Genomic DNA, 16,123 nt, shown 5'->3' with positions numbered 1-16,123 from the left:
CTGGACGCTATTGGATACGGTAACGAGGCGAGTGTAGCTTAGACAAGGGCGAGTTAGGTCGCAAAGATAGGAAGGGGACTTCTTCCCAAACTACTCCTTTGCACTTTAAACCACTCCACAATCCGGAAACGTGTACGTGCATCGACTACAGAAAAAATGGGATTTGATGCATTTGCCGTTCGATTACGTGTCCGCTCACCACGTTGCGTGTGTTTCGCTCAATGCAATCCCATGCATTTAGACCGGTTGGGCAACTACGATCGATACGTTACGGTTCCAGTTGGTGGAGAGTTTAAAGTTGAACGAATAACAAGCGCAAGCCTTCCTCTCTATTATTCCTTACTTCTGCTGCTGCTACGCCAAGTAGCGAAGCAACAGCAAACAGCAAGTAAGGCGGCAAAACAAGCTGGAAACTAGGCTGCCGAACAAAGTCAACATATTTAACATAACATTTTATTAGATACGTTTTTAAAAGAAACATTTCTGAAAAATAGTTAATAGTTTTAAACGAAAAATAACATAACAGAAAGAAGAACAGTTCATTAATCTTTGTTTGGTTTATTTCGATCCACCTTGACTGCTTCGGTTTACGGCTGTATGCTTTCCGCCCTCGGTGGGTCCCTTGATTAAGCCACAACCCCACGAGCGCTAATGTGGTCAAGGACGGCATTAAATATCCCTGCCAGCATGTCCCGCGTAGCGCCTCTCCTACATTACCTACGCACCGGGCATGCAGAATCGCCGAACTCATTACCGGATCGACACGGTTCACCCTCCAATCCGAAAGGCAGCATACAATTTCGAAACAAAACAATATTTAGAATGCAAAAACAGACGGAACCACTAGCTACAATACTTGTGGTACATAAAATGCCACCGAAAAAGGTATCATATGTACATTAATAAGATCACGCTAAATCAAGGAGCGAGTACGCTGCTAATTTTACCGGGGCTGAGGGTGAGGGAGTGCGTGCTCAGGCCACCTGGTGGTGGCGATCCTGATACCGTTGCGCCCTTCGCTCTTTCCTCGTTTCTCTGATTAGCTGTTTGGTGGTTACCTCATCCGCTTCGTCCCAACCGGTCCGGTCGTCCTCGTTCCAATCTTCTAATTCATTCTACAGGCGAGGAATGAGAGAATACAAAAGATGAGATGAGGCAAATCAAAAACCAAAATACCCAGTATTCGCTTACCATTACTGGAATGTCAATCTTGGCCGTCAGACGGCTAAAGTCGCGTGGCTCGGTTTCTTCGGCGATGCAGATCTTCGGCTGCGCCCGAATGTGTGGTGTCATATCTTGGAAATAGTCGACCTCAGGCGGCGCTTCCGACACCGGCGGCGGCTGAGCGAGCGTCTCCCGGTACCGCTCGATGTGCTCCTCAACCGTGCTGGGCGTATCGTCCCACGTGTTCCAGTCCTTCTCCGAGAGATGCTTAGGCCGGACCGAGCCCGCGTTCAACACTCTTCCCGCACTTCCCGCGCTCGGATCGACGCTTATTGAGTTGAGCGCTTCATACTCGCTGTTCGTGTGGTGCCGACGAAGCGAGAAGCAGCACATCGCTCGCTTCAGTACCCCGATCAGCGCCAACAGCAGCTGTCGCATCCTGTTCATAATCAGCTCGGCGATCATCACTTACGCTGCGCCGCGCCGTCCGTCCACGGAAAAAAAACCGAAACCCCGGCGGCCTGAAGGAGGTGCTACTCAGCGAAGGTGGCACAACGCATCCGACGATACGGATACGAGAATGAGGCGTATGACTAGAAGACCGCTTACAGTAGAACCATGGCTTCGCTTCTGGATGATCCCGTTTCAAGCTCCTTTTCGTAAATTCTTACACTCGCGATATCCTTGACGGCCACAAATCAGATCTGTTGTGACAACAAACTGACGTTCGCCTTTTACGCTATCCACATCGACCTGGCTGTTGCTGCTTCAAGCGCTCGTCTAGCGAGCGCTTCAGCATATAAAAGTGCTGTCATTGTGCACTTTTTCTCACTGCACGTTTTCTGACTGAACGTTTTCTGACTGAACGATTTCTGACTGAACGTTTTCTGACCAATCCTCGAGGTTCGCAGAACCCAGGTACACGGCTGTTGTGTTGGGCGTATCGTTGCTGTGCGCAGTGTTTTGATCTACAACAACGACCGTGTTCGACGGCAACAAACGACGACGACGGCGTTTGTTTCTACTCGTGGCGCCAACACCATCGATTGGAGCAGCAGCGAAGTGGCAGACGTGATCCCTTTCGTCATCTGACTGGCTGACAAAGTAAGTGATCGTGCTGCTCCTAGTGGTACACTGAGAACCCGCGATCCAGTCAAAAACTATTGGATGAATCTTCCGGTGGGTCATTTGCGCCGTGAAGATGCATACACCAAAACGCTTGTGCTCGATGTTTGGCAGCGATCGCCAATGACGGTGTGCATCGGAGATCGCGGTGCCCGACTCGATTTCCAAATAGGCCTGCCGCGCTTCGCGTTGCCTCCTTTGTGATAGTCCTACACACAGGGGGCTTCTAACTGCTTTACCCTCCCACAACGCACCGAGGTAGTTGAGTCGAGCTATCGCGGTTGAGATAAGTTTGTCTACACAGTGTCACTTGCCTTACCGCTGTCCCGCTGTTGGTGATGGCGGTACAAGAGAAGAAGTGCAAGGATGATCTTTCAGTACTGAACCTTTGCACATAATCCGGTGTCTTCTTGTTTTCGACAACTAATCGTGAGATGTGAACCGATCGTGATCGCGGTCTAGCTGGCGCACGGACACCCTTTTCAGGTGCTGAGGCAGCACTCTGGGCTTCGAGCTACCTGTAGCTGCGTTTGTGCCGGTGGTTTGGCTGGCTAGGGTACGGCAATTCCCACTGCTACGCTGATTGAACCATCAGCTTCAGTTGCTAAACCGTCCTCCAAAGATCTGAAGATACCGCAGGGCCGCACTTCAACGAGCGAGTGGAATTTTGCAACTCACAATCACGATCACCCACTCCTTATTTCATCTCTTCTCACGCTGGGTCACATTTACCTACCTCCTGGTTCATTTACCTACCTCCTGGTTCATTTTGCAATCCTACATGTGAGCAAAAAGCTTATCGCGTCACAAGGATAGGATAGTACCGAGGTAGGGCAGGCCGGGTCCGATCCACTGTGGTTGTCAGGTGTCGACAATGGACAACGCATTACGAATGTACGATTATCTTTTGTGATCTTAGCGAGCTCCAGGACCGCGGGAACTTCTAACGCTCCCCTCCTTTAAGGTGCGGGGGTGGTACCACCGTTTATCACGTTGAAACAAATGCGAATGCGGGTGGGGGTGGGGGGGGGGGGGGGGCAGCAACAGCAATCAAAGTCGGCGATTCTGATAGTCGTAGTCCGTACGAACGCGTGCGAAGAAAAAGAGAGAGAAAGAGCGAGTGATACCCACAACGGGTGTTCCATTCCGGGATTTATGGCGAGCATAATTGCATTTACGATAAGATGCGCCCAGAGCAGTTTGGGACTGCACAATCTGTATGCGCTGAACGCTCCAACTCCAGCTAACGCTAAACCCGACTGCGGTGCGTACAGTGTAGTTAGGCTGCAGCAACGGAAAAAAACCTGTTCCCGATTTAGTAGCAGCTAGCCTCCCAGCCTCTCTGTAGCAAAACGCATAAATCCTTTGTATGCGCTCGTTCGCTCGTCCGCCTTACAGTTCTACCCATTCGTGCACTGCACGGAGTAGTTCGAACATACTCTGCAGTCCATTGGTTGCAGCAGCTAGCAGGAAAGGTATTCCGGTTTTGTAGGGGTTGCGAAGCACCCCAATCCCGACGCTATATCGGGTTGGCCATGGAAACAGGAGAGCAAGTGGAATGGGAGTGTAGGGCAGGGGAGGAGAGACGTGCGCGAAACATGCAAACAACGAAATCAGGAACCACAGCGCGCGGAACCACTTCTAGCGAGCTTGCGTGTTTTTTTTATTTTATCAAACGGGAACACTGTCCAATCAACGTCATCGAACGCGCGCGGGAATTAGCGCTCAGTCGTCCTAAGCGTGTGTAATCGTGGGCGCCGTGGCATCGAAGGCGTGATTATATCGTGACCGTGCGGTTGCGAGTCTTGTACTTACCCGCTCAGGTGCGTTTAAAGAGGTTCATCAACTCAACCACGAGGAGCCACTAGTCGATGGCAAACATCCTAGTGCCCGTGTTCGTGAGGTTTTGCTGACCCTGACCAACTGACCGTAACTACCCATGCATGCTGATCGGCACCGGCGCTTGACCTCACGGAAAACGTCCCGCAAGCAGTGTGATTGCTAGAAGACACAGCAACAGCTATGACACATTAGGTGATCAGGTATAGTCCTGTCACCGTCACCAAGGATTGTGTTGATGTGACCGCTTACCCAACCAAGGTGGTTGGTTTGGCAAAAGTCTAACTCAAATCTCTCCACTTTCTTTCATTATCATCCATTTATCAAAGGCTTGTCCCTTTATTTTGTTCCAAGTTAGTCACACTTGTAATGTAAACAAACGCTCTTGGTGAATTCGTTCCTCTTTGCTTGGCCTTCATGCGTGCTAGACTCCGTATGTGTGCGCCATCGCATTGGTTTCTACCGTCTATAACAGAAACCAATTGGTCGTGATTTTTGCTACTGCCACACATACCATGCGTTACTTGCGGCAACTGCGGCCAATTTGTCATTTTGTATAAAAATTATCAGCCATCAGCAGCCGGTCTGATGGGTCCCATTGGATCACGTGTTTGACAAGCCAAAAAAGAGTTCAGATATGCACATCTGTCGCATGTAATGCATGCTATTTGTGGCAGCCTTAAATTAGAGGTCTCAATCACCTTGTACATCATACATAGACATCGTGGGCGTGGTCGTGGAACGCGCAAAATAGTATCACAGTTTGAGATCCCTGTTCTAAATCGTTCATATTATCTGGTTATCGTGCTCACGTGACGCATTTGTTGCGGGTTGAAGCAATGCGATGCGCGAGACACCCTGCGATGCGGGCCCGTGTCATCTAAAACAATCAATATACAATTTGTTCTGGTAAAATACAATACACTCAATAATTTAGATTGTTCTAATATTCCGTCAAAGATGAACTGCAGAAACAGAAACGACCAGTGTGATATAAAGTGTGCAAGAACAGCATGACCCTAGAATCTAGCTAGCTAGCTCATTTGCTGTATATTTGCGTTTACTCCTCGCCCCATCAGCTGGCGCGCAATAGCAGTCGACTAAAGTCTGTCGCTCTCGCTCCCGCAAACCTGTATTCAGTGCAAGGTGCACAGGGCTTAGACCATACATCGGCAATTTTGCTTAGCAAAATTTATCATTAGTAATAGATAACTTATGTGTATGTATACGGTTGTCTTGTGCTTTAGCGACAGTACCCATTCTCTGGAGATAGCTTGATATTTACCCGTTTCGCCTGGTGATCTAGCTGATGTTTTAAACAAGAATATTCCGCCGAAAATTGAGCATTCCATTCCATGCTTTGGCGTTTACATTATATATGAATTTGAATCGAGCCACCAACGGTGCACAAGTACAAGTCCATTCCTGCGTGCTCGCTTGCTTGACATTTTCTCTCTTTCTCCAGGGTCAACGGCTAAGGCACCGCTATCTCGCTGTTGCCACAACCGCTATCTCGGTGTTCCTAGCCGCTTCGGGTTTGACGCCAGTCCTACAATCCATACCAGAGGTAGGGCCCCCGGAAAGGAGCAGGCGGGGGCACAGCATCCGCATCGGGTTCGCCCATCCCAACACTCAGTTATTCGTAATTCGAACGGTCAGACACGCGAAGCATGAAATTCGCCGAGCACCTGTCTGCTCACATCACGCCGGAATGGCGCAAACAGTACATCAACTACGAGGTAAGCATGAACAACGGGCCACGGATTACGATAGCGATAGAGAGGAGAGTTGATTGCTCGGCGTGATCGGGCCCCCCGAATCTTCACCTAAACCTAGCCGTCAGCAATTTCGTTCTAGGCCATTATCATCAAAAGCGCGATAATAGCCACGCTCCCAAGAGAGACCCTGGACTTATTTGCTAACGTTCCCCTTCCTGCTATCCCATCTTCTATGGCCTATTTTTTCTAAAAACAATCTTTGGCTGTTTTACTGCGCAGGAGATGAAGGGGCTGCTGTACACGGCGAACGAGGCTGCGCCAGCAATCGAGAGTGTCGAACCTGACGTCCGTATGCGGCATTTCGCTAACTTCGACGAATCGTTCTACAACTACAGCGACAATGAACTGAAGAAGATCAACACGTTTTTCGCAGAGAAGCTGGCTGAGGCGACGCGCAAGTATGCGACGCTGAGTAACCAGCTCCGCACGCAGCTCGAGATGCACCAGAAGAGCAAGGGTGGCAAGGGTGCTCAGGCGGCCTCACACAAGCCGGTTCAATTACCCCACCGCAAGGCGCAGGAACTGAAGCTTGCATTCAGCGAGTTTTACCTCAGCCTGATCCTATTGCAGAACTACCAGAACCTCAACCACACCGGCTTCCGAAAGATCATGAAGAAACACGACAAGATCCTCGCATCGGACACCGGTGCTAACTACCTGAAGGACGTAGTCGAGATGAGCTGCTTCTTCTCGAACAAGGACATCGGCAAGCTGATCAACGAAACTGAGACGACGGTGACAGTGCAGCTCGAAGGTGGTGACCGGCAGCGGGCGATGAAGCGGTTGCGTGTACCGCCGCTCGGTGAGCAGCAGAGCCCATGGATCACCTTTAAGGTGGGCCTGTTCGTAGGCTGCTTCGTCGTGCTACTCGTCACCATCATCCTGTCAGCGATCTTCCATTACCGAGACGTGGGCGACAACCTGCGAATCGCGTTCCGGCTTTACCGCGGCCCGATGCTGCTCATTCTGTTCATTTTCTTGATCGGCATCAACATCTACGGCTGGCGCTCATCCGGCGTCAACCATGTACTGATCTTCGAGCTCGATCCGCGCAACCACCTGTCCGAGCAGCACTTGATGGAGATGGCTGCCATCCTGGCGGTGGTGTGGAGCCTCAGTTTGCTCTGCTTTCTCTATAGTGCAAGCCTCAGCATACCGCCGTTCGTCAACCCTCTTGTGCTCACCGTTCTGATGATCATCTTCCTAATCAATCCATTCCGCATTTTTCGCTACGAGGCACGCTTCTGGCTTCTGAAAACTATCGGTCGCATGACGGCGGCACCGTTCTTTCACGTTGGGTTCGCTGATTTCTGGCTGGCCGATCAGCTCAATAGTCTCGTAACGGCGCTGCTCGACTTTCAGTTTCTCGTCTGCTTCTACGCTACCAACGGCAACTGGTCTGAAGCAGGCAGTAAGTATCGAGCATCGAACATAAACATCTCTTCTGTTCCTAAGCGTTACCCTCGGTCTCAATTCTCAGATACCGACCAGTGTATGGATCGCAACTATATCATCCGGCCGATCGTGAACTGTCTGCCAGCCTGGTTCCGATTCGCGCAGTGTCTGCGTCGTTACCGCGACTCGCGGGAAGCCTTTCCCCATCTAGCGAACGCTGGCAAGTACGCCACAACTTTCTGCGTGGTCATTTTCGGCACTCTCCGTAACTTAAACAAAGGTAAGCGATTGATGTTGCTTCTGTGAGTCATTTACCACTGGCTCCCCCGTGACTACGTGCCGTGATTTAGGGCATACATTGTACATCCGTTCCGATTTGTAGATAAGTACGACGATTCGTTCGACAATGTATTCCTATGGCTATGGCTGCTGAGCTCCGTTGGCTCAGCCTGCTACGCCTACACCTGGGACATCAAGATGGATTGGGGCCTGTTCGACAAGAACGCCGGCGAGAATCGTTGTCTGCGTGAGGAAATAGTCTACTCTATGCCGGTAAATCATTCATTCTTTGCCATTGCCCGAGGCATTTACTTATGTGTGTCTCCTTTCTTTTGCTTTCGTGCGTTCAGTCGTTTTACTACGTTGCAATAGTCGAGGATCTAGTACTACGCTTTTCATGGGCCGTGGGTTTCGTGCTGAACGAGCACGGGCTGATGAGCGGTGATCTCATAACCTCGATCACGGCACCCCTCGAGGTGTTCAGGCGCTTCGTGTGGAACTTCTTTAGACTCGAGAACGAGCACCTGAACAACTGTGGCAAGTTCCGCGCAGTGCGCGACATCTCCATTGCACCACTCGACTCGAACGACCAAGCCATCATTGTCAAGATGATGGACGAAGAAGACGGTGTGACTAATCGGTGAGTGCGATGCAACCGACCACTCAACAATCACCATTACTTATTTAATTGTTTTTATTTGAACTATTTCTCTTGCTAGGTACACCAAAAACAACCGACCGAAACCAAAAAAGGTAAAGGACGAGCGTCGACCTAAGGATCCTGATCCGGATGATGTAGCCGTTGCCATCAGTATGATTTAAATGCCTTTCGCTGGGAAGAATTGGACGCGCATCCTAAGTCCGAGAGGACCGAGATGAATCTTTTTCTGTTTTGTTAAGTTTTTGCACTTCAGCTACAACTTCCCTTTTGGAAGCTGGGACATATTTACTTATGTTACTTCTCAATTTTTTCTTGTTGTTCAAAACATTGGGCCTAGCTATGATCAATTTAATTCAATCAGTGGCTTCAATACAGATTTTTTAATTTTATCTAGTTAGTCTCGCGCCAAACCGGGATTTCCGGACGACACTTACGTTAGGGTAGGGATACTTAATAATCCAATGCTCAACGAGCTCCTGCCAAGTGCAGCCAGATCATTCCTATACTGTCTTCTCGTGGAACCGCAGTGCAAATTCTAGTTTAACAAACGAAGGAGATTATGTCATAGCCATGCACCCTAGTGTCTCTTGTTAAAGATTTGTACGAATAATGTATATCGAAGGATTGAACAACGTGTTACGCAGAACGCAAACCATACTAACCAAAGTCGCTAGAAAAGTCGAAAATGAATTAGCGGGATGCCAAACAAACAGCAGACCCACTCGCTTTTTTGGCGTAATTAGGGCGTTGAGCAGGCTTTTAAAGCCATTGCAGGACTATTGAAATTTATGCAGGAAAAATCGTAGATAGGCACACACACACGCACTATAATGCTGCTAGTAGCGGCAGTAAATCAGAGGTGCCTTAAACTGGAGACGAAAATTTCCGATTATGTGCTTATCTCTGCACCGCTGTGCTTTTAGTATATATCTAATATTGATTTGCGGCAAACCAAGTGAAGAGCAACAAGTGAATCATTATTCAGGCAGTACTTAGTAAAGTGGAGGTGGACACCCCTGCCCTAACAGACACGACTACCGGCCGTTACTTAAATAGGTCTGCAGAAGGTTAAGTGGACAAAACGGGACGTGCTCTAATCCGCAATGCCATATAAAACATAATAGCTCTAGGTTAGTTTACTAGATAAAATAGGTGCTAAGATGATTGTGCCTTCGGAGACAGTTGCGAAAGTGAGGCAGAGTACCGTGCAGGATTTTCGTTGATGGTGTTTGCCGAATGCCTGCCCAGCTGTTGACTTGGCACAGAAATCGATTGCTTTACGATTTGAAACGTCGAAGCATAGGGTTCGACAGCGAAGCATATTAATAAGTTAGACGTCACCTTCTCATTGTTCATTGGTTGGATTTTCGTTATCTAACGAGTTGCGTTGTCCTTTTGCCACCATCAACCGATGGCAGTATTACTCTTTTAGTTAATCATTGTGCTTACATTCTACATTCATACTTTTTTTTCTACATTTCATTATATATGTTCACTTTCATTCTCTAATTCATTTTCTCGATTTATCAATATGATCACTGGATTATTATTACTTTTCATTAGCACCATATTTCTTACAGGCTAACAGGTGCTAGAGCTAACTTTTCATTTTTCCCAAATTCTCCGACAACCGTGAACTTCGAAAGCGAGAAATATTATCAATCTGTCTTTTCTGCGTCATTTTTATATTTGTTGCATTTAACAAAGTATCAAAGAGTAGTTACCGCAGCCGTGAGTGTAGTGAAGCGAACATGACTGAGCGAAAAAATTCATACAGAGTTTTGCGAATAATCCATGTGATGTGAAGACGTGATTCCCTGTGCCTCTCATCCGCCCGTGGGCCAACGATACCCCTTTTGAACATTCTTCATTCCAAAACATATAGATTTCTTTTTATTACGTAGTGGCAGCGACACGACGAATTCAAGGGATAGAGGTAAGGGCTGTAAAAATTATGATCGGGTCACGCAAAGTATAGTCGATATAACGATAATGAAGTGAATGAATGATGAAATAAACAAACTGCATTTGGTTATAAAACCGGTGGGTCCTCGTAGGCAAATCCCTTAAAACAATGGTCTATTATCTGTGGGAATTGTCTGCTGGGGCATCCTTTTGTGCTTCTGTCTCTTGGTGCGATACGAATAGCTCGAGCAACGGCAATTTCAAATACCCTCATCATGTCATGACATAAACGTCATCATACTGAACGGGTTGCGCTGGTGTTTACAAGACCAGATTAAAGTTTTATGATTTTCTGTCTGGGTAGTCTATTCCCGTTCTCGCCAAAACATGGCCCATCTGCTTCAGCGTACCGGAGTGCAATTGTTAAATTCGAGTAATCTGCTGAAATGTAGTCTACGGTACGGCCATCGGCTACGAGGGCGTGCACCGGGTGACGCGAAAACACTTAACGAACGACTTAATGGTAAGGACAGTCTCTCAGGCCCACCGCAGGCTCATAATCGTACTCCGTTTCGTAACTAACATACTTTTGCTTTCTCTCCTATCCGCCACCTTTTCGCAGCAAAAAATATGGTCGATCCGGAGCTCAGCAAGCCGGTAAATATCGGCTTTCCATACGTGAAGCCATCGCGTGTAGCGCAGCTCGCCGGGCGTTTGGCGCATCTAAAGAAACAGCGGAAGGACCCTGAGCTGGAGCGGTTATCGCGCGAAAGAAAGTGTATGCTGGTGATCGCGGACCCCGATCTGCTCGGTGCCTTTGCTTTACTGAATTCTGTCTCTTCGTTCCTCTCTTGCAGTGGAGATCGATCTGGAGCAGGTACGCGAAGATTGGCTGAAGACGAGCGGCCCGTTTCACATACGCCGGGCCGCCGAACATTACGGCGTGTTCGAGCATCTGTTCGGGGCGGCCTACTTTGTGCCGCGAGTCGAGCTCCGAATACGATACGAGACGAGCGATGGGCTTGACAATAGTGAAGCCATGACCATCCAGCATCCGGTCCGGTATGGCAATCTGCTGAAACCGACCGAAACACGGTTCGCACCAATAGTCGAGTTTGATGGACGGTTTCAGTTCAACGGCGGTGGTCCCGATGGGACCAATGCGGATGCGGAGCCTAGCTGGTGGACCTTGGTGCTCACTAACCCTGACGGTCATCTGGAAAGCAGCGAACACGAATACTGCCACTGGTTCCTGTAAGTTATGAGGTCTTCTCTTTTTGAACCTATCCTCTATCTGACAGAACCGTTTCTGTATTGCTTCTCTTTCCCTCCCCCTGATTCCCTTCACCAGTGGTAACATACCGAATGGAGACATCAGCAAGGGCGAGACCCTGATGCCGTATCTGCAGCCATTTCCAACCAAGGGTACCGGCTACCATCGGCACATCTTTGTTCTGTATAAGCAGCACGAGGGACGGATAGATTACTCCCATTACCGATGCACCGATCGGCCGCACTCATTAGCCGAGCGCACGTTCCGCACGCTCGACTTCTACCGTGCCCACCAGGATCGCGTTACGCCCGCTGGATTGGCCTTCTTCCAGTGCGATTGGGACGCGTCGGTAACCACTTTCTTCCACGAGCGGCTAGGCCGGCCACAGCCCGTCTACGAGTACGACTTCCCGCAGCCGTACATCCGCGACCAGGAATGGTTCCCACAGCGCAAACCGTTCAACCTTTACATGGACAAGTACCGGGATCCGGCTCAGATCCGTAAGGAGTATCTGGCGCGCAAGCTCGCCCGAGTGCACCCGTTCGAAGGACCTGAAAAATCTGTTCGATTCCCCAATGCGCACCCCATCAGTAAGGACGTACCATCCTGGTTGCGCACCGAGATACGCAAGGATCGTCTAGGTTGGGGACGAATCAACGATATCCAGTGAGCGAGCGAGCGTCCCCTGCCACCGTACGCTCCTTAGCCGTTACGGCTGTCCTAATAAAGTGTAATTCTCTGTGTAGCTACCCTTACCCGTTGGCTGTCACCACCATCCTTCTTCGATTCCGAACGCGCACCATGATGACATCCTGATAGCGGCTTCGTCACATCCTTCATCATTTGGTCGTTGAAATCGAAAGAGACTCCAGGTAACCAGCAACGTGGGCTGGAAAACGGATAATCTATCTATCTCCTTCGCCCAACCCCACAGGTGACAATCGATAAAGTAATTGGTTCAATGCGCATACCTGTACGATATTCCGGTTCTAAAAAGAGAATTCAATGTAGCATAAATTCACTGCATACACACTCATACATCATCAAACATACATACACAACTTAGACAAACGTAGAAGACGTATTATGACTTACAACAATAACGAAAATTGAAAACGAAAACAATCTACTGATGATCGTCGATCTCAAAATGGCTGTTCCATTTTCAAGCTCCCGAAAAAAAATTTTACCCTCCACCGAAAGCATGAAATATTTCAAATCATTTATGTTATATCGAATGCCAGGTTTTGCCATAGCACATTTTTTGCCACTTCGAACGTTGGATCTTTCGTCTGGTGTTCGATATGGCTAAATTCTTATTGAGAATTGGATTGCGGGGTTGTGGGCTTTAACATCGAGGGATCCGGCGCTGTGGCGCTGCTAGGGATCATCGCATTAATTGGAGCACGCTAGCAAAGAAACTGGATGAAGTGAAGCGTGCACAGCCGGACTCTAGAGCCCTGTCCGTTTCCATTCATTACTGCGCTGCATCGCAGATCAATATTCATGCGGTTACTGTGCCCTTTTTTCGGGGGATCCTGCACCACCGCTTCCCATGTCTAACCAGTCCACCGGTCTGACGGCCAGGGCGCTTCGAAGTGTGTCTAATTGGGGTATCAAACCGGTATCGGTCTTCTGTTCCTCAGCAACGCTCGGCGTAACGTCACGGCGCTGCGCGTAGACGAGTGCATCTTCAGCGTGGCAGCCGCAGTTGTGGTAATTACCACACACACAACACGCACGCCGAAATGATCATCCACAAATGCACAAATAGAAAGAGAGAGAGAGGAAGAGATTTCCCCAGAAGTGAGGTGTGTTGTTCCAGCCACAGGCTCCACGCTCCAAGCTCGCCTCTGCCTTTCCCATTTGTGTTCGGCCTATTTTGAAGTCCATTTTGCATCCCCGATTCCGCTTTCTGTTTTATTCCCCAGTGGCTCACTCCCCCCCCCCTCCCCCCCCCCCCCCCACTGTTTCCTCCCAAACGAATTTTCCGCTTTCTCGAAGACCGACAGCTACGGATGATTGTGTGCGACTGTGCCCCCCAATCTCCAAATGCAGGCCTCACAATACCACCGTGAATTGGGAGGGTGCACCAGAGGAATGAAATGAAGTGATGAAAGAGTGGCTTGCCCCGTTTTGGCTCCCGTTAGAATGGGTAAAAATCGGACCACCACACAGCGGGTCCATTTATGGCTTTTACCGCCAGGAGGCCATTCGGTGGTATCCCAATGCCATGAAACCAAAATCGGGAGCATCATTCGAAACTTGGTTTGCAGTTACACCCGGTTGTATTGTTGGAAGTAGCCACGTGCTCCCGATAAGCATCAGGCCACCACACAGGATCCGCCATAGCACCAGGCACCGGATACCGCTAGGGAGCTAAAGCTCCTAGCCGCTGCAACAGTTATGAGATGGAGGAGCCGCCTGGGTTTCCACTGTGCCACCTGTCCGTTTTGAGGCCTCAGGTGTTATAGAACACTCCAGGGCGAGGGGAGCAATGTGCCACCGGCACGTGCCGCTGTTATCGCTTTCTGTTGGGGCGCGGCCGAGGATTATCTGGCATTATTGGGAAACAGCCACGCTTTGGTACTAAAGAACAAGCTGTGATAGCGAACCCCAGAGCCCTTTTCAGCTGCACCTGGTTTTCGAAATAACTTCACCTGTTTTTTTTGTTCTTGATTTCGGTTCTTCCGTCGACAGGGCTGCCCCTGGAGTGGGACGGGTACACCTGTCCTCGATGTGACCCCCACGCAAGCATTTATGCGGCATATTAGCGCGCGTCATCATCTGGCCAAAACAGAGAGAGAGAAAAAAAACCCATTCGTTGGGGTCGTGCAGCCTCGAAAACCCCAAACTGGACGATGATGGCGACCGCAATGTCGAACGCACTGCGCAGACGCGAGATGACCAAATATGGCGGGGGCACGCCGTCGTACGCCAACTTGCCCATCGCAGAATAGAAGCGGTGCGTGCACCGCCTGTTTTTGGTCAACACCGTCATCGAGATCGCACTCGGAAAGGTGAACTACGGTCGCGCGTCTGGCGTCCTTCGCTCAACTGTGCCAACCAGCCCGGCCCGGCCAGCCTGCTAGACTGTTCCGGTTATGGTACCGAGGTCAACCACATACACACATACGCTCAGCAATCGAAGGTCCAGACCTCAACAACACTAAAGCCTTCCAGGCTGGCCAGACTTATAAGGAGCGCCTCAGCTGCACCGGGAAACGGTGTACATCGGACACGTGAAGGCTCATTGAACGGTGACATCACGCACGACACCATCAACTCAACCTGGTATGCAGCCATTCATCTCGGCAAGATGGGCTTGTTGAATCCTGAGGCCGAGAATGAGCACCGGAAAGTTATCATTCTAGCGCATCCTCCTCAGCTGCTCCCTCTTCTTTACTTGTGTTCTATGGAACGCCTAACGCCTCCCCACCAGCTTCGGCTGCGCACGGTGCGAAACACGCGATGAACAGGCAGGTTGTGTGCTCCATACGACGCACCACCACGAGCACATTCTAGTGCTCTCGTTTTTTTTTAACATATATAATGACGGGCGAGCCGTATGTTTATTAATAGTTAATAACAAAAATTGGGGTAGGACATTTCCTTCACTACCCATCGCCATATCCCGGGCTTGCTCGGTTGTGTTTGGTTTGGTGGATTTGGGTTTGAATCCTTTGTGGTCCGCCACAGATTGTGGAGTACGATAGTGCTCTCGTTAGAGAGCGGACAAGGCAGCCGAGCTAGTGATAGTCCCTCAGGCCTGTATGAACATCACCAGCGAGCGAGAGTGCCCTTGCGCACTTTCCGCTTAAGGAAGGGCTAAGGTTAATTCGGGCCAAAAAAACGATTCATTTTCGATATTTTATTTTAAAAAATTATTATGAATTTAAACTTTCTAAGAACATTTTATCACCCCTACCCCCGTCTTTTTTTAATTTAATCAGCACGAGGGTTACCAATCGGCCTCAATTGATGGCCGCGATCTCGCAAATCCAATTGCAGTGGACCGCTTGGATCGCTGGAGTGAGGAACCATTGCCCGGTTCGCCCGTTAACCTTGAACTCCTTGACCGACTTGCTGGCATCAAGCTCTCCCCCCGTCATTCCCTCTTTTCTCAATTCCTTTCCGTCACCGGTAGGTGGTTGTCTGGCCTTCTTTTATGACTTGTCCGCTGTGATAAGATAAGCGGATCCACGTGCGGGTGCTGTTCGGGTGTGTGTGTGTGTGTGTTTTTTTTTTGGTAAAGCATGGTTTAAAAATCTTCAAAAGACGTTGTGCGGGATTTACTCCAGTGCCTACCCGCTAAAACATTCCTTGATCTTCAACACTGCCTCGATCCCCCACCCCCCCCCCCCTCGATTGGGGGGAGGGGGGTGTGGACGCTGGACGCTTACGCCTCTCCTAGTGTCGGGTTCCTCTGATCTCTCCTCCACCTAGACTAGAGTGTGGACATGATTCTCGTCACTGCGCTGCTCACCGCGTCCCACGTCGCTTGTTTTCTGCACATTTCTGCTGCGATGTCGTCGGCGCCGAGATTCGCGAACTCAGCCCTCTCCGCAGGCGAATCTAGGGTACTCGAACACCACGTGCTCCGGAGTCTCTTCTACGCCACTTCCACATTCCGGACACGCTGGTGATCCAGCGTGATCGAATCGGTGAAGGTAACTCCGGTAGCAACCGTGTCCTGATAGGAAT

At 49.7% G+C, this 16,123-nt stretch overlaps 3 protein-coding genes across 3 annotated transcripts; 2 read left to right on the top strand and 1 right to left on the bottom strand.

The window, feature by feature from the left end:
• Window positions 1-544: 544 nt before the first annotated feature.
• On the bottom strand, window positions 545-1,958 carry LOC125956946 (receptor-binding cancer antigen expressed on SiSo cells). The gene is made up of 2 exons (XM_049689253.1): window positions 1,192-1,958; window positions 545-1,115 (listed from the first exon to the last, which is right to left on the bottom strand). The coding sequence occupies exons 1-2, from the start codon at window positions 1,627-1,629 to the stop codon at window positions 975-977; spliced, it is 579 nt and encodes a 192-aa protein (XP_049545210.1). The 5' UTR covers window positions 1,630-1,958; the 3' UTR covers window positions 545-974.
• Window positions 1,959-2,089: 131 nt separating this feature from the next.
• On the top strand, window positions 2,090-10,342 carry LOC125956727 (xenotropic and polytropic retrovirus receptor 1-like). Its single transcript, XM_049688868.1, has 7 exons — window positions 2,090-2,268; window positions 5,594-5,867; window positions 6,126-7,317; window positions 7,387-7,581; window positions 7,684-7,853; window positions 7,931-8,220; window positions 8,300-10,342. The coding sequence occupies exons 2-7, from the start codon at window positions 5,799-5,801 to the stop codon at window positions 8,400-8,402; spliced, it is 2,019 nt and encodes a 672-aa protein (XP_049544825.1). The 5' UTR covers window positions 2,090-2,268; window positions 5,594-5,798; the 3' UTR covers window positions 8,403-10,342.
• A 157-nt stretch (window positions 10,343-10,499) lies between these two features.
• Window positions 10,500-12,175, top strand: LOC125956847 (39S ribosomal protein L38, mitochondrial). The gene is made up of 4 exons (XM_049689081.1): window positions 10,500-10,669; window positions 10,769-10,924; window positions 11,004-11,400; window positions 11,498-12,175. Exons 1-4 carry the CDS (start codon window positions 10,534-10,536, stop codon window positions 12,087-12,089), a joined length of 1,281 nt encoding a protein of 426 aa, XP_049545038.1. The 5' UTR covers window positions 10,500-10,533; the 3' UTR covers window positions 12,090-12,175.
• Window positions 12,176-16,123: the final 3,948 nt, after the last annotated feature.

This window comes from Anopheles darlingi, chromosome X (assembly GCF_943734745.1).
Source record: "Anopheles darlingi chromosome X, idAnoDarlMG_H_01, whole genome shotgun sequence".
NCBI classification, from domain to species: domain Eukaryota; kingdom Metazoa; phylum Arthropoda; class Insecta; order Diptera; family Culicidae; genus Anopheles; species Anopheles darlingi.
This window is presented reverse-complemented; position numbering and strand designations above follow the sequence as displayed.